General features: G+C 42.3%; 6 protein-coding genes across 12 annotated transcripts; 2 read left to right on the top strand and 4 right to left on the bottom strand.

The window, feature by feature from the left end:
• Positions 1–39: 39 nt before the first annotated feature.
• On the bottom strand, positions 40–1,300 carry LOC145711215 (uncharacterized). Of its 3 annotated transcripts, none has more exons than XM_081788948.1 (5): positions 1,148–1,300; positions 1,001–1,102; positions 533–959; positions 358–492; positions 40–312 (listed from the first exon to the last, which is right to left on the bottom strand). In XM_081788948.1, the coding sequence occupies exons 1-3, from the start codon at positions 1,298–1,300 to the stop codon at positions 825–827; spliced, it is 390 nt and encodes a 129-aa protein (XP_081645074.1). In that variant the 3' UTR covers positions 40–312; positions 358–492; positions 533–824. The 3 variants fall into 3 exon arrangements, with proteins under 3 accessions (XP_081645074.1, XP_081645089.1, XP_081645081.1); XM_081788963.1 differs by having other exon boundaries at positions 1,154–1,300; XM_081788955.1 differs by lacking the exons at positions 1,001–1,102; positions 1,148–1,300 and having other exon boundaries at positions 533–708.
• On the bottom strand, positions 1,148–6,941 carry LOC145711080 (SWI/SNF-related matrix-associated actin-dependent regulator of chromatin subfamily A member 2-like). Its single transcript, XM_081788808.1, has 9 exons — positions 5,105–6,941; positions 2,708–5,024; positions 2,566–2,663; positions 2,445–2,517; positions 2,299–2,384; positions 2,153–2,231; positions 1,978–2,106; positions 1,833–1,935; positions 1,148–1,789 (listed from the first exon to the last, which is right to left on the bottom strand). Exons 1-9 carry the CDS (start codon positions 6,913–6,915, stop codon positions 1,671–1,673), a joined length of 4,815 nt encoding a protein of 1,604 aa, XP_081644934.1. The 5' UTR covers positions 6,916–6,941; the 3' UTR covers positions 1,148–1,670.
• Positions 6,938–10,190, bottom strand: LOC145711089 (uncharacterized). Of its 3 annotated transcripts, none has more exons than XM_081788827.1 (7): positions 9,945–10,190; positions 9,270–9,903; positions 7,647–9,222; positions 7,528–7,605; positions 7,273–7,481; positions 7,107–7,230; positions 6,938–7,060 (listed from the first exon to the last, which is right to left on the bottom strand). In XM_081788827.1, the coding sequence occupies exons 1-6, from the start codon at positions 10,117–10,119 to the stop codon at positions 7,149–7,151; spliced, it is 2,754 nt and encodes a 917-aa protein (XP_081644953.1). In that variant the 5' UTR covers positions 10,120–10,190; the 3' UTR covers positions 6,938–7,060; positions 7,107–7,148. The 3 variants fall into 3 exon arrangements, with proteins under 3 accessions (XP_081644953.1, XP_081644946.1, XP_081644961.1); XM_081788820.1 differs by having other exon boundaries at positions 6,960–7,060; positions 7,161–7,230; XM_081788835.1 differs by having other exon boundaries at positions 6,969–7,060; positions 7,103–7,230.
• A 96-nt stretch (positions 10,191–10,286) lies between these two features.
• LOC145711153 (lysosomal phospholipase A and acyltransferase-like) lies at positions 10,287–12,587 on the bottom strand. The gene is made up of 8 exons (XM_081788888.1): positions 12,287–12,587; positions 11,945–12,246; positions 11,611–11,758; positions 11,426–11,566; positions 11,295–11,379; positions 11,146–11,252; positions 10,914–11,102; positions 10,287–10,868 (listed from the first exon to the last, which is right to left on the bottom strand). Exons 1-8 carry the CDS (start codon positions 12,378–12,380, stop codon positions 10,597–10,599), a joined length of 1,338 nt encoding a protein of 445 aa, XP_081645014.1. The 5' UTR covers positions 12,381–12,587; the 3' UTR covers positions 10,287–10,596.
• A 227-nt stretch (positions 12,588–12,814) lies between these two features.
• On the top strand, positions 12,815–24,057 carry LOC145711132 (dnaJ homolog subfamily C member 2-like). 3 transcript variants are annotated; one of them, XM_081788876.1, is made up of 10 exons: positions 14,476–14,561; positions 14,613–14,669; positions 21,780–21,827; positions 22,066–22,159; positions 22,201–22,466; positions 22,509–22,724; positions 22,771–22,867; positions 22,920–23,114; positions 23,159–23,401; positions 23,761–24,057. In XM_081788876.1, exons 3-10 carry the CDS (start codon positions 21,784–21,786, stop codon positions 23,986–23,988), a joined length of 1,383 nt encoding a protein of 460 aa, XP_081645002.1. In that variant the 5' UTR covers positions 14,476–14,561; positions 14,613–14,669; positions 21,780–21,783; the 3' UTR covers positions 23,989–24,057. The 3 variants fall into 3 exon arrangements, 2 of the variants coding, with proteins under 2 accessions (XP_081644991.1, XP_081645002.1); XR_014135123.1 differs by lacking the exons at positions 22,509–22,724; positions 22,771–22,867; positions 22,920–23,114; positions 23,159–23,401; positions 23,761–24,057 and adding an exon at positions 12,815–13,423 and having other exon boundaries at positions 13,573–14,561; positions 22,201–22,400; XM_081788865.1 differs by lacking the exons at positions 22,066–22,159; positions 22,201–22,466; positions 22,509–22,724; ... (2 more) ...; positions 23,159–23,401; positions 23,761–24,057 and adding exons at positions 12,815–13,423; positions 21,876–22,035 and having other exon boundaries at positions 13,573–14,561.
• LOC145711185 (uncharacterized) lies at positions 14,767–21,447 on the top strand. Its single transcript, XM_081788918.1, has 14 exons — positions 14,767–15,396; positions 15,443–15,759; positions 15,803–15,911; positions 15,956–16,108; positions 16,154–16,204; positions 16,999–17,187; positions 17,696–17,802; positions 18,248–18,502; positions 18,573–18,753; positions 19,296–19,363; positions 19,999–20,093; positions 20,311–20,412; positions 20,771–21,211; positions 21,260–21,447. Exons 1-6 carry the CDS (start codon positions 15,268–15,270, stop codon positions 17,050–17,052), a joined length of 813 nt encoding a protein of 270 aa, XP_081645044.1. The 5' UTR covers positions 14,767–15,267; the 3' UTR covers positions 17,053–17,187; positions 17,696–17,802; positions 18,248–18,502; positions 18,573–18,753; positions 19,296–19,363; positions 19,999–20,093; positions 20,311–20,412; positions 20,771–21,211; positions 21,260–21,447.
• Positions 24,058–24,072: the final 15 nt, after the last annotated feature.

Below are 24,072 nucleotides of genomic sequence, written 5' to 3'. Positions count from 1 at the left end.
GAATTTCTAGGCCGGAAAAGGAAATGTTATGAAATTTAGGAAAGATTTTTTATTGAAGAAATTCGGCATCTGTTTGAAAATGAGAACACAGTGGGAAAATATAAAAGAGATGAAAGGGAGAAATAAATAATACAGGGTATGGATAGTTGAAGTACTGGAACAAAGGTCTGGAACATTGGATGAGGGCAACGATTCTTTTGGTGAGTTTTCAGGTTGAAGTAAGACGAGTGTAGCGCTGGCTGCGGCGGCGAGTGCCACCTTCCAAGATAAAAGCGACGATTTTTCGACGATGATTGAATGCAAGAACGCTCACTGAAGATTGATATCAGAATCGATAAGAATGAAAAAGGCGCTTACCTAAAAGAAGAAACACAAAAGTGATGACAACAGGCATGGAGGAATCGTGAGGTAGCTGTTTAATACGATAGGCGCGTTGAAGATGATCTGATGTTTCCAAGACTTCTGGAAGCTTCAAGTCTGGAATCGGGATGCCTAAAATTCGTTGAGATAACAACATAGAAATTTAACGAACCATTGTCATTATCTTCTAAGTCATGTTTCATTTCTTTGAGCTGTTCTTCTAGCGCCACTTTTTCGAGAACCGGCGTTTCTGTATCTGTGATATTTCTTTTTTGAACTTCCATCCCGGCTGCTCGTGAAAAACGTATGCTTTTCGAATTCATCTCTTATCATTGAAAATGATTAAAAAATTACCAAAAGAATTATAAAGGTAGGAACTGTTGTGGAAAAATAAATCAAGGCAAGAAAGTAAAAAAAAAATAAAATATATAAGGCACTTGTACAGGTTCAATGTTAAAAAATAATCAACTATTATTTGTCTTCAAACCAAGTAAGACCGGCAGGTCTAACAAGTCAGCTGCTTTGAGAAACTCTTCTGAGCTTGTAATTCTTTCTAGTGATCGAAGATTGAGCTCGTTGAATGACAACTCTGGGTTTTCCTAATACAAGAGATGTTTTATATTCAGAAGCTCTTTCTTACCTGAGCTTCAGATCTAAAAGCATCGTCGTATAATTCCTCAAGTTTCTTAATCTTCTCTGCTAAGACGTCATCTGGGCGAACAACAAAAGATTCTCTTCTCCTCTAAACCCCCATCAAATTAGTCAAATGTCAACAGCGAACACAAACCTTCACCGAGTTATCGATTTTCATCATGGCAATTTGGTTGTGTGCAGATTTTGGCTTCCTTATCCGCGAATTTGGCGATATTTGCGCTGCCAGTGGCACTTCAAGTCTGGCACGCTTCGTGGGCGTGTATCCTTCGAATTCCGAGTCAGACATTTCCTGTATTTAGTATTTAAATACGGTTGCTTTCTAAATGGGATTTTCTCTAAAGAAGTTATCCTTATGAGCTTTCAATTGTGGGGAAGAAAATGTACAGGGAACAATTTTAACGCGATTTAAAAAAGGGGACGAGAATGTAATGGCAGGAAATGCGGGAAGGATATTTTCGGAAAGAAATTTCAACTATTTGAGAGACGAAAAGAAAGAATGAATAACAACTAATTAACGAATGTTTCAATCGTGTTAAATAAGATAAGGGCTAAACGGGCGAAATAACACGGAAGAAATAAACATGTAAAAGTTCAAGAGAAAGGTGAACAAATGGCGAATGGCTGTGTTAAAAGGTAGGTTAAAAAGATGCCTAGAATTAATCAGAATACTCGTCAGAATCAGTCATTTCTTCTTCCGAGCTTTCGTCTTTCTTGCGCTTCTTCTTCTTTTTCGATTTTTTAGATTTCTTTGAATCTTCATCGATGTCCAGCGGCTCTGAATTTCGAATAATCGATTGTATTTGTATATCGTTGATTACCTTCTGGCTTTCGCTTGAGCGATGTTGGGAGCTTTCCAGTCGATTCGAGCATTTGCTTGGCCGAAGTAAAGACGGACTGCAAGATTACAGAGTCGTCAAAGATCTAAAATAGTCACTAGAACGGGGCATAATTTTATCTACAAACCAGTGAACCCTCGATATTATACTGTTGCGCATTCTTGCACATTGTATTGATATCCTTTTCTAGGTCTTCCAAGCTTCGATATTTCTCTGCGCGGATTCTGTTGCGGATCTTGGAGACATCGACGGGTCGCTAGAAAAGAATTGTGAAAGGAGTGATTCCTGAGTTTTTTTCTTGCCTTGATCTGCTCATAGTAATCTGGAAGATCTCTCTTTGGCGGCAGGTGGATAAACGGATCACTAAGGCGGCGACCCTCACTGAATTAAAATTAATAATTCACTGTTCAAACTTCAGCAAAATAGGGAAAAAGAAAGGGTGCATTACCTGTCCTCGTACTCGACGATGTAGTCCACAAGGGCCTTCATTTTCTTGATCGTTTCATCGTCTAGCGGTTGGGCGGGCTGCGATTTCTGAAGAAAGGATTAAGAATTGAAAGATCTTGATCATGGGATAGGCGAAAAAATAATTACCTTTTTCTTTCTGCTGTCTTTTGAGGAAGACTCTTGCTCAGGTGACTCCTCACGTTTTCGCTTTCCACTGCCGCTTAAAAATTTATTTATACCGTCGCCGGATGTTTCAAATGTTGCTTACCCGCTCTTCTTGGCCGCTTCCTCGAGCGCGTTAACATCGTCGCCATTGTCGACCGCACTTAGCCATTGTTCTTCCGTCAACCCTTCGCCGTAATTGACCTGAGTTGATTATAAACAAACAAAAAAGGGTTGAGGAAGTTTACCTCTCGACGACTTCGACTTCCTTTTCCGTACATTTTCGATCGATCGGAATCTTCCATCTCCTCCTTCGCCTCTTCGACGGTTTTGGTCAAGAATTCCGGGAGTTCATCTTCTTCCATTAATCGAGCTTGTCCAGGCTTCTGGTTCATGATTCGCTCCGAGTCCATTTTCTGAAAGAGTTCGAATTCCTCCTGACTTCGCTGCAACATCATATTGATCGTCTCGTCATCTGGGATTTCGTCTTCTTCTTCGTCCATTCCTTCTTGAGCGATAATGTCCATCAACATTTGTCGTCGCTCAGAACCGCTGGATTTGTTGTCGAATTTACCAGCTTGGATGACTTTTTCGTCGACGGTGAGTTTGTATCGCGCCGCTGCTAGAATTCGTTCCTCGACAGACTGCGATGTAACGAAACGCAAGACGCGCACTTCGTTCTGCTGACCAATACGATGCGCTCGATCTTGTGCCTGCATATCTTGATGAGGATTCCAATCAGAATCGAAGATGATGACGGTATCGGCCGTCTGCAAGTTCAAACCAAGACCACCAGCTCTTGTAGACAGAACAAATACGTCATAATCAGAGTCTGGCGCATTGAACATCTTTAGCAATTCTCCTCGGTCATCAGCTTTTGTAGAGCCGTCGAGACGGAGATATTTGTATCCGTACTGGTTGAAATAATCTTCCATGAGAAGAATGACTTGCGTCATTTGGGTGAAAATTAGGACTTTGTGGCCAGTAGCCTTCAATTTCGGAAGAATACGTTCCATCAGCTCAAATTTACCAGCAGATCGGACGAGCAGGGATCCCTCGCAAGTCGTGCTCCCTGGGCCGTACATCTTCTCTGCGATCGCTTCTTCCACGTGACGGAACATGAATGGATGGTTACAGATCTTTCGCAATTGCATGATTGTGTTCATCAGCGCCTTGTTGCCAGTCTTGTTCTTTTTGTCGTTCGTATCCATGAGCATGTAACCCTGCTTCATGTGTTTGTAAAGCTGCGTCTGTAGAGCAGACATTTCGCAGCGAATGATATGCTCGACTTTGTCTGGCAGTTGCGTCTCGACTTCTTTTTTCAATCGACGAAGGAGGAAAGGACGGAGGACCTTGTGCAAACGTCGAATGATAAGAATACTTTCTTCTTCGTTCAATTCAACTTTTTCACCAGCGTTTTGGAACGGCGCATTGAACCACTGTTCAAAAGTTGCAACGGACTTGAAAATCGACGGAAGCAAAAAGTTCATCAATGCCCACAGTTCAGGAAGCTTATTCTGCAACGGCGTACCGGTCAGCAAGAGACGATGAGGCGAGAGATAGTGAGTGTTGAGAACCTGTGTCAGCTTGCAGCTTTGATTTTTCATTCGGTGACCTTCATCAACAATTTGGAACTTCCACTTGACTTTGGAGAGGACCGGCTTATCCTTGATGATGTATTCATAAGTCGTAATAAGCACATTGAAACGAGAGCCACGAATAGCATTTGCTAAGAGTCGTCGAGTATTCGGAGATCCCTTGTAACCAATGACGGAAATCGACGGCGCCCACTTTTGGAACTCGAGAACCCAGTTAGAAAGCGTTGACAGAGGGACAATGACTAGATAAGGACCCATCTCGCCTTTGAATTCGACCAAGTGCGTAATCATAGCAATCGTTTGGATAGTTTTACCGAGACCCATTTCATCGGCGAGAATTCCATTCAAGTTATTGTTGAAGAGAGAAACCAGCCACTCCAGACCCTTCATTTGGTACGGTTTCAAAGTGCCACCAACAAGGATGGACGGTTGCTTTTCGATCTTTTCTTGTACTCCGTGAGCCGTCATGTAGTAAGACTTGTCGTCTTTCTGATCCTCGTCTTCAACATCACGATCTGGATCCTTATTTTCCTTCGCTTCTTTTTCTTCCTTGCTTTCCTCGGCTTCCCCTTCGCCTTCTTTCTTTTCTTCCTTTGGTGGCTCCTCTACTGGCTTCCAACCTGGATGAGCTTGCATAAACGCGATGAGCTGCGATCGTTTCGGGGCGTTTTCTCCCTTGAGAATCATTCCGTTCATCGTATTGACCATCGGAACTCTCGGGTCATCGGGATCTTCGAAGCTTCCAGCAGCAACTTTTTTCTTTTTGGCAGTTTCTTCCTTGTGTCCCTTCAACATGGAGGTCAATTCCTTGATATACGCATCGGTCTGATCAAGCAAGTGGGCAAGACGTTTATCTTTCTGTCGATCAATAAGCTTTCGGTAACCTTCTTCATCTTCTTGCTTGAGCAGACGCATACGTTCCTTTTCACGACGTTCTTGTTCTCTTTTGAGACGCGCTTCCGAGTTGCTAAAATAAAATCAAGAAAGCTGAACCGATTATTCGTGAATTCATTTATGAAAACTCGGGATTGAAATACGCAAGCTCACCTGTAATAAGCAATAAGAGCTTTGTTCGTCCTGATGACCTTGCTCCGGTTGTTCTTGTGGTACTCATAGAACTCTTTCTGGTGGTTCATGACCTGAAGGAGGAAATCTTGATGAAGACGCTTCTTTCTGCGCTCGGCTTCAGTCTTGTGCTGCTTCTCAATCTTCTCTGTAATTCGAGCGTCTTTGAGACCTTGTTTTTTCTTGCGTCGATAAGCATTTGTGTTGAGAGCCGTTTCAAGAGTTGTATCTTGCTTTGTAACGCTAATAACTTCCTGTCTGAGTTGCCTCTGAAAACCGAGCAATCGAAGACTTCTCAGTTCGATTTGCGCTCTTATTCGCAGCTCTGCTGGCAAGTTAGCTGGTAGGCCTTCCAATTCTGTGATTCTGTTCAACACTCGAGCGTTGATTCTTTTTTCGTTTTCCTCCAAAATCACGGCTGGGTCGATTCCCTTCGGCTTCTGGACTGGGCACAATTTATTCGCCCCATAACCTGGGCGCTTATCGCGAAGAAGCTCGTATAAATCAGAGTTTCTCTGAACTGGCGGTCCTTCGGAAAATGCTCTAGGAGTATCGGGTTCGTTTGTTTTGGCTTCATCGGTTGGCTCTTGCTTCGGTTCCTTCTTTTCTGCGTTTTCTTTATCCGAGCCTTCTTCTTTCTCTGGACCGGCAGTGCTTGGTCTTGAGTCTGGAGCATTCGGAGTTGCAGCTGCCACTGAAGATTTATCTCCCTCAGATCCACCATCTTCTGGATTTGAAGGAGTAGGAGGCTGTGCGGTAGCAGCGGCTTCCTGCGAGGGTTGAGGCGGTTGAGCGGCTCCTGTTGGTCCTCTCTGTCCTTGTTGCCCTTTGACTTGAAGAAGCAACTGTGGATCGATGTTTTGAGTTCGCGAAAGCTGCTTGTATGCCATTATTTGCGCTCTAAGTTGACTCAACTGCGTTGGCGTAAAAGTAGAGTGCGTTTGTCGACGCAATTGAAGCTCAGCATCTCGGATCGCATTTACAAGCTGGTGATATCGCGGGTCATTCGTTAGATTTTGATGCTGCATCTCAGCCAGAGCTTTTTGCATAGCTGTAAGATTTTCGGCAGTGTAACGGGGAGTAGTCGTGTACTGTCGTGGCATTGGTGGCCGTTGCATGTGAGGACCGCCTTGGTAGTGTGGAGGATATGGGCCGGGCTGACCATGCGGAGGAAATCCAGGCTGAGGAGCTCCCTGCTGAGCCGGAGGAGCACCCGGCGCCTGTGATGGATGAGCAGGTGCTTGTGTTGGTGTTGGCTGAGTTGGAGTTGCCTGCGCTGGCTGAGATTGCGCAGCAGGGTCAGTTGTCGCTGTCTGCGGAGTAGATGGAGCTTCTGAAGCTGTATTATCGGCAGTTCCAGGAGTTGACGGTTGCGGTGTGTAAGGATTATCGTAGGTTTCTGCTTCGGTTGTGACGGGCGCACCAGGCTGTTGTGGAGCTGGAGGTTGCGCAGGTGCGGCTTGAGGTGCGGCTACGGGAGGTCGTTGCGGATGCATCATGTGACCTGGTGGGGCGGCGTGTCGAGGAAAACCTGGATAGCCAGGGTGCTGACCTGGATGCATTTGTGGATGATAGCCGCCTGGGGGACCACCATGTCCTGGTGGAGGGCCTCCATGGCTGGCGTATCCTGGATAGCCGCCTGGAGGTCCGCTCATATGGCCACCCGAAGCGCCAGGGTGCTGCTGAGGAGGATACTGCGATGGATATGAAGTTGGAGGATGGTGCCCGTAAGGAGCACCTCCCGGATTTGGCTGACCTTGAGGCGGACCGCCTGGCGGTTGACTCCCTTCCATTTTCTGTCTGAATTTTTATCATGAGATATTTTCAATTCGAATTCTAATACTGAATTGAGGTAGAAGAATGAACAGAAACATGTGGTCAGTAAAAGTGATTAGAAGGATAGTAATATATTCTTTTCTGCGGAGTCGTTCTTTGAACCTAGGAAATTATTAGTAACTAGAAAGATAAAAAAGAGATCACGTACATGCAAGACTGTGAAAAGTGTTTCCTTATCACGAAACATTTACTACCGGGATACCTTGTCCCCCGAAAGCTGCCTGGAAGCGTTAAAGAAAGGCATATCGATTGGCAGTGTTGGTTCAATAGAGCTTAAAAGCCGTTACGATATGATAAGAGTATTAGATGGGTACTTTAGTGGGTCAGTAGGCAAATTTTGAATAGGATTTGTTCCCAAAAATACTCCATTTGTCGTCTCCATGTATTGATAAGCAGACGGATGACCGTTTTGCTGAAGTCTTGCTTGGATAAGCCCTTGATTTTGCGTCGTCATTGAATGCTGCTGCTGTTGCTGCTGTTGAACAATGTTTTGAGGAACTGCTTGTTTTTGAACGAAGTACTCCTGAAAAAAACAGTTGACGGCTGTGAAAAGGATGGTAAGGTCAAACCTGAGCATTTGTTGAAATAGTTGAAGTTTTGTGAGAAATTGGAATATTTTGAACTTGCTGACGGCTGATATTTTGAACCTGAAACGCGGCTGATAAGAGATCGGAAAAATTTCTGTTACCTGAGACACTGGAACGATAAATGATTGAGAGGTACTTTTCGACTGTGAGACCAAATTGTTAATGCTAAAACTCGACGAGCTCGGAGACTTTTGCTGCTGGATAAGCACTGGCGATACATGCTGCTGTTGCTGGGTGACGCCTGTTGATACTGGAGAGACTTGATGCTGCATCGTGTGAGGGAAGACAACGACATTTGAGTTTTCATTAGAAAGTCGACGCGTTGCAGCTTGCAGTTGGGGCGAGTTCGCGATAGTCGGTTGTTGGAAAAGTTGAGTATTCTGGACTTTGACAGGACTGACTTTGATTACGCTCGTTTTCGTTGGCGAAGATGCGATTTGATGAATACTTGGAAGGGACATCGATGGCAACTTAGACGGACTGGGAGATGGAGCAATCGGTTTTGGCGAAGACTTCGGTGGTGATGGGCTAATCTTTTGACTTTCAACCGTCGTTTTTTGCACTTTCGCGTTTTGCTGCTGAATTTTAACAAGTTGTTCTCTCAGTTCTTTTGGAGATCTTTTCGACTTTGGAGGCGCCTTCGCAATTTTATTCTGCGTTCCTCCATTTTGGCTATTTTGCAGCTGTTTCATCAAGTTTTGCATGTGCTGCTCTTGAGCTTTCTTATTTTTCTCCGCCGCGGCTTTTTCTTCGAGTTCTTTTCGTTTTTTTTCGATCGCGATCTGAATCACTTTCTGTGCTATGAGTTGCTGTTCTGTCGAAAGAGTTGTATTCTGATTAACTTGAGTAACTGGAACTGGAAGCTGTTTTACGACTGCTGTGGCGGCTTGAACAGGAGATGGCTTCGCTTCTGGACTTGGTTTTGATATTTTTGATGGTTGTGAGGAATTCGCTGTTTTTAGTTTCTGCTGATCGATAGGAGAGTCCATTAGCTTTCGTTTTTCTCCAACTTTCTTCTCAACTTTAGGCGTTCCATTCGTTTGGATCCCGCCATTCGCTTCCATTTCGCGTTTATTCTTCTCAATTCCAATCACCTTTTCTAGCTTTTCATAGGTAACCCATCCCGGCGGAAAGAGACTTTTGACTTCCACATTTACGAATTCCTTGATCCACGCTTCTAGCGTTGTATCTTTTGGCTTCTGTATCGCATAAAGGCTTTCCTTGATTTTGACCAAGTCAAAGAGATCTGCTTTGGCATCGGCTGTCCAGTTGAAGTTTTTACTCGGCTGCCGGGGCTTCTTCATATTTGGATCGGATTTGGACTTTTCGTTGTACTCGGCGAGGCGCTTGTTAAAATTCTCAAGTTGGCCTTCGTATTTGATCGTTTGAATATCAACGCACTTTTTGATCATAACGGTGAACTTGTCAAACGGTTCTTTGATGATTGACTCGACTTTATCCTTTCGCATCTTTTTCAGGCGCAACATCAAGGTGTCTTTTTTGCAGGGCATCGGTTCGGAGATGTATTCAAGCGTCGCGTTTCGGATCTTCGGAGAAACATCTTTAATATGATTGTCGATTTCGACAAGTAAGTCGAGGACAGAAGAAGAGAAGAACTTTTGAGATGACATGCCTTTTGAAGCTTCGGCGATTTTTCGAAGAGTGTTGCATTTCGTTCTGAAAAAAAAGGTTGTGGGTTTTTTTAACCTTTTAGGGGGGCATACCGAATGTTCTCTGGAAGATCCGCGTCAGGTAGCGAAACAGGTGGTTCGGCGATTTTCGGTTCAGCTGTTTTTGATGGCGACTTTGGCGGTCTTCCAGGAGTCGCTTTGCTTTCAGGATTCTTCGGTGGCCTTCCAGGAGTTCCTTTTGTACTTGCCTCGGCCACAGGCTTTGCTTTTGCTTCTTGACTCTTTGGCGGCCTACCTCGCTTTGGACCCTCATCCTCTTTCTTTCCCTTATCGACTTCGTCTTTACCGTCACCTTGAGAGTTCGATTCATCGTCAGATTTTTCCGAGTCGCTTTCTCCAGATTCTGAAACCGGTTTCCCGAAATTCCGCTGCTTCGTCCCCGCCGTCAACGTAACTTCATCTTCCGCCGTATCCGCCATTTTCAACCTCAACAGGCCCTGATTAACGTAGAACCCGCCGTGCCAGGTGTCGTATTGCTGCGGAACAAAAATTTCATGCGCTTCAGAGTCGTCAATAAAATCATCGTCCTGGTCGTATCCTTCGCCCATGTCCATGAAATCTTCTATTCTTTCGTGTCGTCGGCGCTTTTTCTTGTCGAAGGACGCTGTATTCCCAAAATTACTGTATTTCGCTTCGAGCATTGCGGCAATTCTTGCGCACTCGTCCTCTGGAAGAAAAATGTTAACTGAAAAATATTTCATGATTTACCATCTTTATTGGCAGGATCAGCAGCCGTTCCCTCAACCTCAGTCGCTTTTTCAAGCTCATTTTTCAGTGACAGAAAAGAAAATTCCGGATAATTATGCTGGTCAGTCTTCTCTAGCTCGACTTCGATTCTAGTGCACCGATTACTCAGTGGCTTATCACCCTGGTTCAACGACATATCCTCATGTCTTTTATTCTGTTATCTAAATCAAAGAAGTCGGTTCTCTTTTTTCTGTAAAAAAGAAACAACCGGTCTGGTTGGTGGGCGCTTAAGCGGAACGAAAGTCCTCCGGGCGCGGATTTTCAGATTTGAAAATTGAGAAATCGAAAAGAATACGCTTATTTTTGAAGATTTTTCGGCATTGTTGAAATTGAGAAAACAGGGATGAAAATGATGATCAATAAAAGAACGGAACTGTAGTTGCATTATTACAGACAGACTAGTAGCACAAGAGCATTCATTACAAACAGATAAGGGTGGGCATTTGAAACTTGAATTGATTATTTGAAATTTTCCACTTTTAGGGCCTGCTAAGATTTTTGGAAGGATGGGGATTAATTCTGATTTGTTGGCCAGGAAAGTGGATCTACGAGTAAAGTTTTATCAAAAAATAGTACAGATTCCCGATTTCTGAAATCAAGGAAGAAAAGGATATCATTCTTCAGGAATTCGCCAATACGCCTGCTCGAAAATCTTCTTTCCACGAGTTAGATCAGGCTTGAAATAAAGCTTGTTCTTGCTCTTCTTGAGCTGTGGTGGATCAAAGTCTTCAATCGCATAGCCCAAGATCGTGTTGATCACTTCTTCATCGCGCAGTAGCTCGTTATGATCTGCTTTTGGCACTTCCGTTTTCTTAGCATTAGCCCAGTGGTAATAGCCGAATGTCGACGACCATTCTGGCACAGTACTATCACCAGAGCATTGATCTAAAAATGGAATTTATTTCGATTTTCTGAAATTGAGGGACTCACATTCTTTAGGCGAGTAATCAGGGAAACGCTTGTTTCTGTAGTCCATGGCACAGGTCGTATCCAGTCCTGTACCGTAGAAGATATGAACAGGAACACCGGGATCCTTGAGAACTCGCTCTTGGCCAAATTTGTGGTACATGTCAACTCCGAAATCGTAATCTGGCTTTTCCATGGCTTTGAAAAGATCGACTGAAATTTATCGGTAAAACAGCCACAGGATGGATAACTGTACCCATGTCAGAAACAGTCGCAGTGTAGTTTCGATCGTCTGTGTAAACGATCGTTGCGTGCTCATTTGGCCAGTTGTCGTCCTTGTTGTTTGGCACCAAATAATACGTACTAAAGAGAGGGATAGCTTAATTTTAAGAGAGAAAAACTTACCTAGGAAAAGTTCTGAGCATTGTACGCATCTGAATAAGCCCCACTAGGATGCTTGGAATTCCTTCGTTTTCGCCGTTTATCAGGGCTAGAAAATCAAGAGTATTTTCATCAAAACTTTAGAGAAAATCTACCTTTGAGGGATTTAGGAGCGCCAAGATAGACAGGGGCGATGGCAGCATACTGCTTGATATATTTCTTCTTCCAAGCTGGCGACATTTTATTGAAGAAAGAAAGCAAACAGGGGTTCCCCATCGAATGCGCGACGATAACAACTAAACATGTTTCGTTTTGACATATGATGCGTTTATATTCGCACCTTTTTTGTTGAACTTGGCAAACATGTCTTCGATCATTTTCTGTAACTTCGGAAAGTAGTCGACTTCCCATTCTGAAGCGGACTTTCTCCAGTCATATGTAGCGGCGGTTAGGGTGTTGTTCACTTCGTAGCCATTTCGTACGAATGCCTAAAGTTTTCTTTATGAAGTGAATCTATTTAGATGAAAATTCAGCGATGTTTTCCAGAGTTTACAAAAAAGAGCCATATTTCTCGTCAAAAAAGTAATTTTTGGTTAATTTGGGCAACAGTAGGAACTGATAAACCACTAATATTAAAATACTCTGTATCCGTTCACAATGGTCCGCATGAATACCTGAATAATGTCATGGAAATATCTGCCCGGTGGTACCAAATGGTGTGGATCCAGCCACTCAATGCAGTCCGTATCTCCCCAGCACTCTGGCCGCAACTGAACTCCCTCTGGATTATGCGTCGTCTTCGTTACGTTATCGAACTCCATCCACATGTTCTGAACCCAACAAGTTCCACCAAGAGGAGCCATGATTTCGTAGTTCATCCACATGTTGAACCAATCTGCCTTTTTCGAGCAAATCCAGTGTGGAACAGAAGTCCTGTTCAGCTTTGCTTCAACTCGAGAGCCGAGAATTCCAGGAACTAAATCGGCTACAGGCATTTTTCAATGAGAAAATTTTACCGAAAACAGTCGGATGAAGTTTTCCAATATCTACTTTTTCCGCAGCAATAAATCCCGTCAAAAGTTGCACGAAAACCACCCATTTTCGCCACATTCTTATCAATTTCCTCTTCGCCAAATTTCAATTTCGATTTTTCTTCCTTCCTCTTCTTATTTCTCAAAATGAATTTTTGGCGACAGACGCCAAAATCACCTTGAGTTGTTTTTTCTTCAGTCTTTCTTATTTCTTGCGTCTTGTCTTTTCCTTTTCGTTTTGGCGCGCGTTATTCGCGCCGTTGTGCGCTTCGCGAATTTATTCTTTTCAAGCGACTGAAGTAAATTTTGAGTCGCGTAGCGCGATTGGCCCCGTCTGCCACGGTTCATTCCCACGGTACCCCGCGGCTTCGGAAAGTCGACTTTTCAGAGAGGATTTCACGAACTTGTCACTTTATCAAAAACTAATCCCTGCTAATCATCAAGTAAAGAGATAAAATATTCTATTTTTTTATCTAATTGAGGAATTTGATCACTCATGATAACAAACTGCTAATCAGATTTTTATCAAGAAAATATTTTTCAGAATGAAATTACCGCCACTTGATTTTCAAGAAGTCGAGCCGGTCGGCTGGGCTTTCGAAAATTGGCTCCAGGAAAACTTCGGAATCGAGGAAGAGAGCACCGATGAAATTATCGAGGAGGAAGAGGAAACTGAAGAGATCGACTTTGAAAAACTTGAGCCTGGTGTAAAGCTGGAAAAGGTCAAGGCCTCTGAGTGGAAGGAAAACGATCACTACGCGATCCTCGGCCTCCAGGACATCCGATACAAGGCCACTGCCAAGCAAATCAAGCAAGTCCACAAAGCCCTCGTCCTCAAGTTCCACCCCGATAAACTCGGTCGCCCAGCGACGAAAAAGGACGAAGAAAACTTCGCGATCATTACGAAGAGCGCGGAAATTCTGTCCGACCCCGTCAAGCGTCGAGCATTTGATTCTGTCGATCCCAAATTTAACAATTCCATTCCAAAAGCGGATGATCCAAATTTGAAGACAAACTTTTACGGGATTTTTGCCCCTGTTTTCGAGAGAAACGCAAGATGGGCTCTTCAGAGATCGAAAGTTGTTCCAATCGGACATGACGATGACGATAGAAAGACTGTAGGCCTGGTTCGCTGATCACTTCGATTCGATAATTTCCGTATAAAACTAAAAAGCAGCGCATTGTGCGGCTTTAATTATTCTTCAACGAAGCCGCAAGCGGCTTCTCGAGTGTTCAAATTTTCTTATCTATTCACAAAGAACCTCCCAAAGATCGCTTCTACAACTACTGGTATGATTTCAAATCGTGGCGAGACTTCCACTGGGAAGACGAAGGAGACCCAGAGCAAGCGCAAGATCGTTACGAGCGCCGAGCAATTGAAAAATACAACCGCCAGGGTCGTGTGAAAAAGAAGAAGGAAGAAATGTCCCGAATCCGGAAACTCGTCGATCTTGCGTACGCCAACGATCCGCGAATCCAGCGCTTTGTCGACGAAGAAAAACGAATCCGCGACGAAGCGAAGCAAAAGAAAAAAGAAGAAGCTAGGCGAGCGAAGATAGAAAGAGAGCTTCAACAGGCCAGAATCACCGCGGAAAAGAAAGCGAAAGAAGATGCTGAGAAAGAGCGATTGGCAAAGATCGAAGAGGAGAAAAAAGCGATCGCGAAGGCGGAGGTCAAAGCGAACAAAAAAGAGCGACAGAAGTTCCGAGCCCTGGCGAAATCAGACAAATACTGGGTCCCGGACGAAGAGCAACTGAAAATGATGGAAGATGTTGAATATCTCTGCACAGCGTTTAACGCCGTCCAATTGGCGGATTTGAACAAGAAAATGAACGAAGCAGATGTCAGTGCTCGAGCAGACATTGTTCGATCCTCAATTGTCGATTTCAAAGCTGCTGAAGCGGAGAAAAACGCCATCGCCACTGAAAAATCAGCACAGGAAAAGGTCAAGGCGGCAGTAGTTTCCGGCGGCTGGAACACCGATGATATCCAATTGCTGACAAAGGCAATGGTAACCTTCCCCGCTGGAACGCTTAATCGTTGGGGAGTCATCAATGTCTGGATGAACGACCACGGCGCAAGCAAAGAGCGAGACGAAAAGCAAATTCTCAAGAAGGCTAAAGAACTCGAAAAACAATCGATGAGAGCTCCAGGACAACAGGATGCTTTCAAGCAGTTCCAGAAAGATATCAGTAAGAAATCGGGCGACATGGATGGAAAGAAAAACACTGCTGCTTCAAACGCTGGTACTGCCGCTGCGGTGAGTTTTAGACGAATCCCATTTTATCTCTAGAACTCATGTTTTCTTCAGCCTGCCCCAGCTCAGTGGGCTCAAGACGAGCAGAAACGACTAGAGCAAGCTCTGAGAGGGTGAGGCCCATTAGGTGTAAATCCCATTAGGTGTAAATACCCATTTAGTGTAATTTTCTAGAAGGTGTAACACACCTAATAGATATTTACACCTAATGGGTATTTACACCTAATTGTTCAATATTTTTCAAAATTATTTTGTAAAAAAGGGATCGACACAAGCTGTCACACATTCTCGACGACCCCCCAACGAGCATTTTTTTTTGGAAAAATATTTTTTTTTAATTCTTTCTAAATTGCACTCAAGAAACAAAAAACATCTTTTCGAGCAATTTTCGAAGTCAAAATTTGAAAATCGCGCGCTATCGATGAGTAATCGTGACAAGCTGAAGCGTTTCGTCATTTGCGCTCAATGAATTATCATTTTTCTTTCTTTTTTCAAACGAGAAATCTTTCTGCGAAATATGTTTTCTTGCCGACGTTTATTTAGCTGAAGTTTAATCTATTTCCTGCAATTTTTTCTGATAAATTTTTATATTTAAAACTAACCCGTAGGACCTTTAATGGTACCTTTTTTGATTACAGATAGATGATCAAATGTATATTCACAAAAGAGAAGAAGAATTGAAGCTTAATGAAAACAGCCCGGCTGAAAAATGATGAGTCCAGGAGCAGAAGAGAGATGCTACTCCGAATCAAGAGGAAAGTTAATATTCGCAGAAAAAGGAAGACCAGTTCATCAAATCGTTGAGAATCTCCCTCGACCGCTGACTCATGAACTTGAGGTAATCTTTTAGAAGGGATTTTTGAAAATAAATTGTAAAATTCTAGCGTCGAACGCGAAATCCAGGCGGCGCTGATGACCAATTCCTCGAGAGCACGAACGTCTGTCACGAAGAACTTTCCTTCGCGGAAAATGTCGACCTTTTTTGGCAAAGTTTTGAAGCCGATCCACTCGCTTTCTTGGGACCCGTTCAGCTCGCTTCTGGCGCTGAGTTCGAAGAACGCGACTTTTGTCTAAATCTGGGACTCGGATCGAGAAGAACTCGTTCAGCGACAAGTTGGACAAGTTGTGTTGCCTTCGTCGGATTTAGTAACTCGGGAGAGAAACTGGTCGTTTCTGAAAGCGATTCTATCGCCATTTTTAGGTAAAACTGCGCTCAATTTATGACCAATAAACTGTTCTTTCAGCTGCGTAACCTGGACAAATGAAGGAACCTGGTGCAATTTGGAAGGCCCTGCTTTGAACGTCTGTTGGTCACATGACGATCAAAAGATCATTTTCGCCATCAAAAACAAGGCAAGTGCTCCGTCCATGTTTACGATTTCTCACCCTCATTTTAGATCTTCATCGCGTCTTTCGAAGGAATCATGGGCCCGGACGAAGAAGCTCGCGAAATCGAAGGCTTCGAAGGCGACGTCCTCCAAATGTCCTGGCATAATCAACGCCTCGCAGTTGCGGTTGAGGGGCTCAGCGATACGCTTTTGTACTCGAAAGTAAATAACTGAATAAATCTCTGTTTCTGATTATGTTTATTTAAGAAAAAGAAGTACTGGAAAGTAAAATCTTACAGCTGGTTCGCCAAACATCAGGTACCAATCATTAATTCGCCAGTGGATATGCACGCTGCCAAATTTAGTCGTAAATTTTTGGAGCTCTCCTTGAGTTTTGTTGAATAGTTCTCCAGATTTAGGCACACGATGAAAAATAATCCATACGCCACATTAATGCCGCAGTCCATGTATTTTTGTTTTGGGCATTTTTGATATATAGGAGCCCAGTCCTTTTCGTCTTCTTCGAATACTTCAAGAAACACTTAATTAAATTTCCAATTGCGCTTATGATACGGTTAATTAATCTAATATTTTTTGAAATTTGCCTTGATAGACATCTCCATAATCTTCGAAATTCAAAGAGTCGTAAATTGTAAATATTTTTTCCTCTCTATCCGCCTTGACAATTATCCAGTGTCCAACTCGACCAGGGATAAAGACAGGGCAAACAAATCGTTTTATTTCTGATGGATGATAACCAGTACCAGCAAAATTTTTTCCTTGAAAGACCATTTGTGAGAATTTCGTGTCTTCAAGAATAATATCATTAGTTTGGTGTTGCTGTTGGTAATGTCTCATAATGATGATAAACAAGTCCAGAATTTTGTCTTTTGTTTCTGTTCGAAGTTTGTAAAGTGGCAACAGATCTCGGACGCGAACTTCCTCCTTTTCTATTAAATTGACCAGCTGTCCTTCAGGCCATTTTTGTATATTTTTAGCGATATTTTCTGCTTCAAATGACATCTTGTAGCCATTAAACTTTTCAAACTTGAAAGTTGGAGTTTTGAACATTTTTCTATCAAGCTCGTTTTCGTATTTCATTGCATTTTCAGATTCCTCAAGAAGAATGGAATTGGACGATTCATCGTTGTTTGTTGCTGTCTTAACTTCTGTGTATTCCGCGGCTTCTTCAAGGACATCAATACGACGCTTTTCTTCCTTGATTTCATCTGTTTTCCTCACAAAGGCGCCGCTATGCTCGCCCATTGCTGGAAGGTTCTCTTCGTTGATTTCATGACCAGGTGAGCCCTTTTTCTTTTTTGCGTTTTCTTCTTTCTTTTCGACCAAATTGAAATTCATTCCAGCGAGAAAAGTCTCAAACACTGGATTTCTGCGATCCAGGTCACAAAGGAACTTGTCAAGTGCGTCTTTTGAAGAGAGTAATCTTTTTGCCTCGGTCGACGCCCCTTTTAGATCTTTTGAAGTCGATATTACAAGCTTTTTCAGCTCAGCATGGCTTATTTTTAGAGGCATGGAAGAAGACTGTCGATCCAACTTTCGATAGAATCGTTGCATAGCGTTAAATTTAACCATCCATGTTGTACCAGTTTTTTGCGTTGTTTTTATTGGCCATTTTCCATCTTCAAGATAGCTCAACTCATCGTTAAACGTCGTTTTCTTGCGATTTGTGATCACTTTGCAAAGCTCTTGAACATCAGGCTTAGACTGCAGACCGCGCAAGAGTCGTGCATTTACACTCTCGCTAAATCTTGGTTCATCGTTGATTTCAAAAGTTAATTGATATTTTAGAAACGAGTCAAGCTGTTGTTGTCGCTGGTCATGAAGCTGATGAGAAGCGCTGCTCAATTCGAATAAAAATAGAGAGACCGTGGTCGAAATCATGGAGAAAAATTTAGGTAAAAATGATCAAACCAAGCCTGGCGTTATTAGTGCTATCGATTTCCCCAGTTTTGATCATATTGGATGATTTATCGGCCCATTCACTAGGCTTGAATGTGGCGTCTTCGTTGAAATAGTTCTTGAGGAGGTAGTCGCGATAAGCGATCCATCCATTCTTCTTTTTCTTCTTTTCGCCGTCATCAACATCCACCTTTTCTTTCGCGTTTTCGTCATCATCAACATCCACCTCTTTTTTCGCGTTTTCGTCATCAACATCCATCGACTCAACAGCATTACCGTCGATTTCAAGATTTTTTTGGCACTCTTCTGTGATGATTTCGATGAAAACAGCCCGAAATTCATCTTGTCCAACAGGGAAATAAGGCGCAGAATACAGACAATTCCTTATTGATTTTATAAAATGAAATTAACTGACTTTCACAATACTAATCCCCCTTTTAGAAACCCTCAACGATGATCAATAGATCAGAACAAGAAGCTCAATCAAAAGGAAATGTTGAACATGATCCGTCACGGAGCGAGAAAGATCTTCGCTGGCGAATGCACAGGAGCTCTCGATGTCAATCTGAACATCGAGGAAGTCCTCAAAGCCGGAGAAAAGAAAAAGCTGAGCAAAACTACAAGTCCTTTATTAAGTCAACCAAGAGCGCAAACTAGCAACAAAAAAAATCAAGTTCATCGATACTATTTGCCAAGGTACGAAAATACGTCAGAATTTGATTTTGTGGACGATTTTTAATTGATTTCAAATAATACCCATTCTAAGCGCACAGTTATCAATACACACCTCCAATGAAGACCAAAAGCGCCTGTGTATTCTTCATTTTGAAGCTCAGTCAGAAAAAATTCATCTTCCGCAGAAGATTTGCCCGAATGGCAACCGAAACCTCAAGCGAGTCGGAGAGCGGAAACTTATCTACAAATCAGCTGATGCTAAAAGATCAAAGGTAAAATAGCAAATGTTAGCAATCTCATTTTATAAAACCTTCCTGATGACTTGTGTCCGTTCTTCCTCCCAAGCCTTCAAGAGGCCTTCCTGTCCTGCCCGGCGTTTCCAGGATTGATACAAGTGGAAGGAACACTTTATATGAATAACGCCGGGCAGGACAGTTTTGTGAGCAGAGATAAAGGATTTCTCCCAGTCACTGCACACATAGCGAAGATTAGGGAGCCCATTCGTTTGGCTTTTGAAGAATGCCCATAACGCTTCATATGTTTCCGCTTTGTGATCTTTGAGGAGACAAGTCATTCGGTCAACGCAATAACCCTTGACAGGTTTTTTAACGCACCGTCGATTTTTGATGATTACCCCGAAAACAAAAGCCCGAATAAGCGACACCAAGCGACTTAAATAAAAAAAACCCGACCTTGAATTTGTTCGATTGATCGCGGCAAGGTTCGGTTACCATCACAAGTTGTGGCCACTGTTTTTTGACGGCACTCACGACACTCATTATTCCATCTTTTCGAGTTTCATATTTTTTTTCAGATCACGAGCGAACTCACAAACAACCTGTCTCATCTACAATAACAACAACTCAACTGTACTCAATAAAGGTAAAAAACTCTTCCTATATTGAGACTTGATGCATATTCACTTCGGCGAGCGTCATGGTCCAAAAAAAACACTATATTGTGGCGCGTGAAATCGTTGCTAAGGGAAGGGAGTCGTGAATCCGCCCACCATCGTTGAAACATATATAAGAAGTGGCATTTTGTCGGCACAATTTGTTTTTCCTTGGCAGCGACATTTGAGTTTTTAAATCGAAGCGCCGCTTTTTTGGCATTCTTTTTGGCATTTCCACCGAAAATTCGATTTGAAATTTCACTGTCAACGACTTCATCTTGCAACAATTCAAGCATTTTTCTCGAAGTCCGGGGCTGTGATTCAAGCTCGTTTCGACGGAATCTGTAAACCACATATCTTTTCCAACAATCAATCAGTGCATTCAAATGACCACCAAAGCCACAAACTTCAAACGCCACATGAGATTTTCTTGGATCGTAGATTATAAAGTTTTCAACATCGTAAAATTCTTTCGATTTGTAATCAGAATTTCGTACAAGCACCGATATTTTCGCTTTACAGTTAGATGTTTCCAGATTCTTTCGAACGTGGTGGTTTTGACAGTTGAGATTCATTCTTTTCCATCCTTTTTAACAGATCTCAAAATGATAATTTTTGATTTCAGCGCACGAAAAAACCGTCACAATTCCAGCATTTTGGCAAGCAACAGTGCCAAAGCGATGTCCACAACATGATTTACTCGATTGAGAAGCGTTTTAGGTAAGTTAATGCCCTAAAGATGCATGCCGTATATATTAAAGGGTAAATCATTCTATTTGACCTGCTCCTGGATATTTTGCTGCTAGTTCTTTTGGAAGATCTTGAAAATCGTCTTTATTGCGCGGAGTATATGAGAACAATTCATTAGGTCCAAAGCAAATAAAGAAAATGAAATTGACCATGCTTGTTGCCAATTGAACTGATATCAACTATTTAGTGCTCTCAAGATTTCAATTTGATGATGAAGAGTTCTCCGCGAAAGGGTTGCTCATTTCTGACCGAGGCTACTTGGAAGTTTATCCTTACGACAAATTGCAAGGTAATTCAATTATTAATAAAGAGCACTTTTCCTTTGGATCGGTACTGGTAGAATCATCGATGATTTCTTGAGTTTCAATCATCGTTGGGGGACGTTCAGGCGTAAGCAAGTCTTTGAGCTCAAGTTTAGCTTTTGGCGCTTTCTTAACCATGTCGCTGACTTCTTTTGTTAATTCCAAATCCTCATTCTTTTCATCATCCTTTTTACGCTTCATTTTTATCTCTAATAATAAGTAGACTCCTGCAGAAAATCGAGAAGTAAATGTTCAATTTTTATGAAAATATCTGTAGACTTAAGTTCTAGAAGCACTAGAATTCAAATTCATATAGTCAATATAATTGTATAACAGTGTTTTAAGCAAAACGACAACGCAGCTGCAAATGGATGAAGATCTCAATGAATACGAAAGTACCAGCTCCGAAAGCAGACCTCAACCTCAAAGATTCGATGGCATATCTTGAGAAATACTACAAGTCCTCCTCAGCAGCTACAGCGATTTCTTTTTTCACAAAGAGCGAGAAACTGACACAGAACTCCCGACCACTTCTGCTCACCATGCTTAGTCACAAAGAAAACGACGCGATCGTGATTTAGTGCCTGAAATTGCTCCAATTTGGCTGCGTCACTTCAGAACTACTACGACCTTTGTACAGTATTGTGCGCACGTCAAAATGTAAAGATGTCGTTAACGAGTCGATGATTATCCTGTCGCAGCTTAACTCGGAAAAGTCGATTGCAACTATTGGCTCGTTAGGATTCATTCATGAGATTTGTCTCTTCATCGAAAAGTACAAATCAGGTACTGTCCTACTTCGTGACGAATTTCCTTCTGTTGTCAATTATTTAGAGGGAAGTATTCAAAAACTGTGTAAAGGCATTATGATCGGCTTGTATAAACGAATCAAACGCAGAGCTCGCTTCCAAAGAAAAAGTTCGATGAAAAAGATTTTGATGGAGCAAGTAAATTCAAGTCCGATGCTTTGGTTCCTGCAGAAGTCGTTTCATTTTATAAAAATAAAGAGGCTTCAAGGACGATATTATCAAAGAGCTTCCTTCTTGACCGGTTTTATTGAGAATCTCTTTTATTCGTATTATTTATATTCAGGCAGATCAAGGTTTTTTTTCTTGTTTTTCTTTGTATTTTCTCGTCAGCAGTCGGATTTCGCAGAGTTTTTTCGATCGAAAGAAATGAATTCGGCAACAATTTACACCAAATGTCCCAAAACAAAGAATTTTCACCCAATAGGTGTAAGTTCCCATTAGGTGTAAATATCCATTAGGTGTGTTACACCTTCTAGAAAATTACACCTAATGGAATTTACACCTAATGGGTATTTACACCTAATGGGCCCTACTCAGCTCTGAGAACATATGGAGCGAAGGAGCCAGAAAGATGGGAAAAAATCGCCTCCGCGGTAAGAAAAATTTGTCTCTAGAATTATTTTTACTCTTGCGCTTTGCAGGTCGGCTCCAGATCAAAAAGAGAATGCATGTTGCGATTCAAAGAGCTGGCAGAAGCCATGAAGGCGAAAAAACTAGCAATGGCCAAGGCGGCGAAAGCTGCTGGCAAATAAATAGGATAATTTACCTAACTATAACTACTTTTCAATGCACCTACTGCTCCCTAAACAAAATTGAAACGGAATATTTTAGAATGGGCGCAGGGGGTGATCCGATTGTGGAGCATCACTATAAAGGGCACAAAGATGCTGTCAAATGCGTCGCATTCAATCCAAATTTAAAACAGGTAATTGGACAGTTTCTTGATTAGGAATAACTCGATTTTAGGCGGCAACGGGATCGGCAGATGGAGAACTCATGGTGTGGAATTTTAGACAGTCAGCTCGTGCGTACAGATTTTTGGGCCACAAAGAGGCAATCAACGATGTTGAATTTTCATCAACAGGGCAGATTATCGCTACAGCATCATCAGATAAAACAGTCAGACTTTGGATACCGTCTGTGAAAGGAGAATCGACACCCTTCAAGGCACATACGGCGGCTGTTAGAGGAATCAATTTCTCTGATGATTGTTCACAAATTATTACCTGCAGGTAGGCCTCTTCTTTTAGACTTTTTTTCTAAGGATTTTGTAGTGATGATAAAACAGTAAAACTCTGGGAAGTTAACAGACAACAATTCAAATTCTCCCTCACAGGACACACAAATTGGGTCAGATCAGTCAGGCTAAGTCCGGACTCCCGACTAGCCGTGTCTGGTGGTGATGATAAAGTCGTAAAACTCTGGGATCTGAGAAACAAAAACAATATTGCTGAATTTCTCGAAAGCGCTGGTCAAATAAATTGCGTCAGGTCTGCTTGAAATTCTCAAAAAAATCTTTACCACGGACTATTTTAGATTTCATCCAAGTGGAAATTGCATAGCCGCGTGTGGCGATGATAGATCAACGAGAATATGGGATATTAGAACAAATAAGCTTCTTCAACATTACACAGTAAGAAATTCCCTTCTTGAAATCGACTAGGACTCATCGTCTTTATTTCTAGGTACATTCAGGACCAGTCAATCAATTAGCATTTCATCCAAGTGGAAGCTGGATTCTCACAGGCTCAAACGACGGAACACTTAAAGTTTTGGATATTATGGAAGGCCGCATGTGTTACACTCTTCATGGACACAGTGGTCAAGTAAATTCAGTAGCGTTTGCTCAAGATGGAACTCGTTTTGCCTCTGGTGGACAGGTAGCCATTTCGTCTCATTTTCTTGAGAAAAAAGTTGGTTATAGGATGAGCAAGTTATCGTTTGGAAAACAAATTTTGATTCTCCCGAAGAAGAGGAACCTGAGAAAAAGCCAAAGAAAAAGAGCATCAGTCGGCCGAGTACAGCGCGCCCTGGCTCTGCTCGTCCTGGTAGTAGACCTGCGACAGCGACTGGTCTTCGAAGTAGAAAAGCTCTTAGCGAACAGACAAATACACCTGAAGTTAGGACTCTCGGGCCACCGATAGCTGGCAGTTTGCCTGATCCTCAGGTGAGAATCTTTAAAAAAAACTATATGACTATATTAAATTGGTATTTATTTTGAAGAAAAAAAAACAAACACAAGATAAATGTGTACTTGACACAGGTGCTAGTTCTACTGGTGCTACATTTTCGTAACGAATGAGTTCTAGCAACACAGACCCACTAAATATAGCCCGTAACCATCTGTTAAGACTATTGATAATGATCTTCTATCAAAATTTCTTATCGACCTATTTCGTAAAATATAGATCTTTATCAAGACCCTCTTTCCCGAAAACAATAAAATTTTCCTTGACAATAAAAATCAGTCTATTAAAACTATTAGCATGTTTTCAAAATTTACTCGTGAATACAATCATATTTCAGTTAAATTCTACACAAGAAAACATCGCACATGCACTCGAAGATCAAAAGCTACCTCCTAACGTCGAAAAAGTAATGCAAGAAATGGTCCGTCAAATGGACGTCCTCACCCAAACCGTGGCAATTCTCGAGCAGCGGTTGTACAACATGGAAAGCAAACTCGACAATGAAATTTTGAAGAAGCAGATTGATTCAGTCAAAATCGACGGAGAGGAGACCTCGAAAGAATAGAAATCGTTTTCATCACATTCCAGCATATCACCTGCCTCTTCCGAAAGCACAACATATTCTCATTTTTATTTTTAATACTTTTTG

The sequence above is a fragment of the Oikopleura dioica genome, chromosome 1, assembly GCF_907165135.1.
Source record: "Oikopleura dioica chromosome 1, OKI2018_I68_1.0, whole genome shotgun sequence".
Taxonomy (NCBI): Eukaryota; Metazoa; Chordata; class Appendicularia; order Copelata; family Oikopleuridae; genus Oikopleura; species Oikopleura dioica.
The sequence above is the reverse complement of the archived record's forward strand: the minus strand, read 5'-3'. Positions and strand labels throughout refer to the sequence as shown.

Bases quoted from the DNA above. Each gene is read 5' to 3' on its own strand.
- LOC145711080 (XM_081788808.1), bottom strand. From the start codon at position 6,915: ATGGAAGGGAGTCAACCGCCAGGCGGTCCGCCTCAAGGTCAGCCAAAT. The intron at 5,025-5,104 runs GTGAGCTTGCGT...ATTTTATTTTAG, and splicing joins GCTCTTATTGCTTATTACAG to CAACTCGGAAGCGCGTCTCA. The intron at 1,936-1,977 runs GTTTGTAGATAA...TGACTATTTTAG, and splicing joins ATAATATCGAGGGTTCACTG to ATCTTTGACGACTCTGTAAT.
- LOC145711215 (XM_081788948.1), bottom strand. From the start codon at position 1,300: ATGTCTGACTCGGAATTCGAAGGATACACGCCCACGAAGCGTGCCAGA. The intron at 1,103-1,147 runs GTTTGTGTTCGC...ATGGGGGTTTAG, and splicing joins AAATCGATAACTCGGTGAAG to AGGAGAAGAGAATCTTTTGT. The intron at 960-1,000 runs GTAAGAAAGAGC...CTCTTGTATTAG, and splicing joins CTTTTAGATCTGAAGCTCAG to GAAAACCCAGAGTTGTCATT.
- LOC145711153 (XM_081788888.1), bottom strand. From the start codon at position 12,380: ATGTGGCGAAAATGGGTGGTTTTCGTGCAACTTTTGACGGGATTTATT. The intron at 11,103-11,145 runs GTACAGTTATCC...GATAAATTTCAG, and splicing joins TGCGACTGTTTCTGACATGG to TCGATCTTTTCAAAGCCATG. The intron at 10,869-10,913 runs GTGAGTCCCTCA...TTCCATTTTTAG, and splicing joins TGATTACTCGCCTAAAGAAT to ATCAATGCTCTGGTGATAGT.
- LOC145711185 (XM_081788918.1), top strand. From the start codon at position 15,268: ATGATGAGTCCAGGAGCAGAAGAGAGATGCTACTCCGAATCAAGAGGA. The intron at 15,397-15,442 runs GTAATCTTTTAG...GTAAAATTCTAG, and splicing joins CGCTGACTCATGAACTTGAG to CGTCGAACGCGAAATCCAGG. The intron at 16,109-16,153 runs GTAAATAACTGA...TGTTTATTTAAG, and splicing joins ATACGCTTTTGTACTCGAAA to AAAAAGAAGTACTGGAAAGT.
- LOC145711132 (XM_081788865.1), top strand. From the start codon at position 12,847: ATGAAATTACCGCCACTTGATTTTCAAGAAGTCGAGCCGGTCGGCTGG. The intron at 14,670-21,779 runs GGGTGAGGCCCA...TCAGCTCTGAGA, and splicing joins GACTAGAGCAAGCTCTGAGA to ACATATGGAGCGAAGGAGCC. The intron at 21,828-21,875 runs GTAAGAAAAATT...TGCGCTTTGCAG, and splicing joins GGGAAAAAATCGCCTCCGCG to GTCGGCTCCAGATCAAAAAG.
- LOC145711089 (XM_081788820.1), bottom strand. From the start codon at position 10,119: ATGTCGTTGAACCAGGGTGATAAGCCACTGAGTAATCGGTGCACTAGA. The intron at 9,223-9,269 runs GTATGCCCCCCT...CTTTTTTTTCAG, and splicing joins GATCTTCCAGAGAACATTCG to AACGAAATGCAACACTCTTC. The intron at 7,231-7,272 runs GTACCCATCTAA...ACGGCTTTTAAG, and splicing joins TTGCCTACTGACCCACTAAA to CTCTATTGAACCAACACTGC.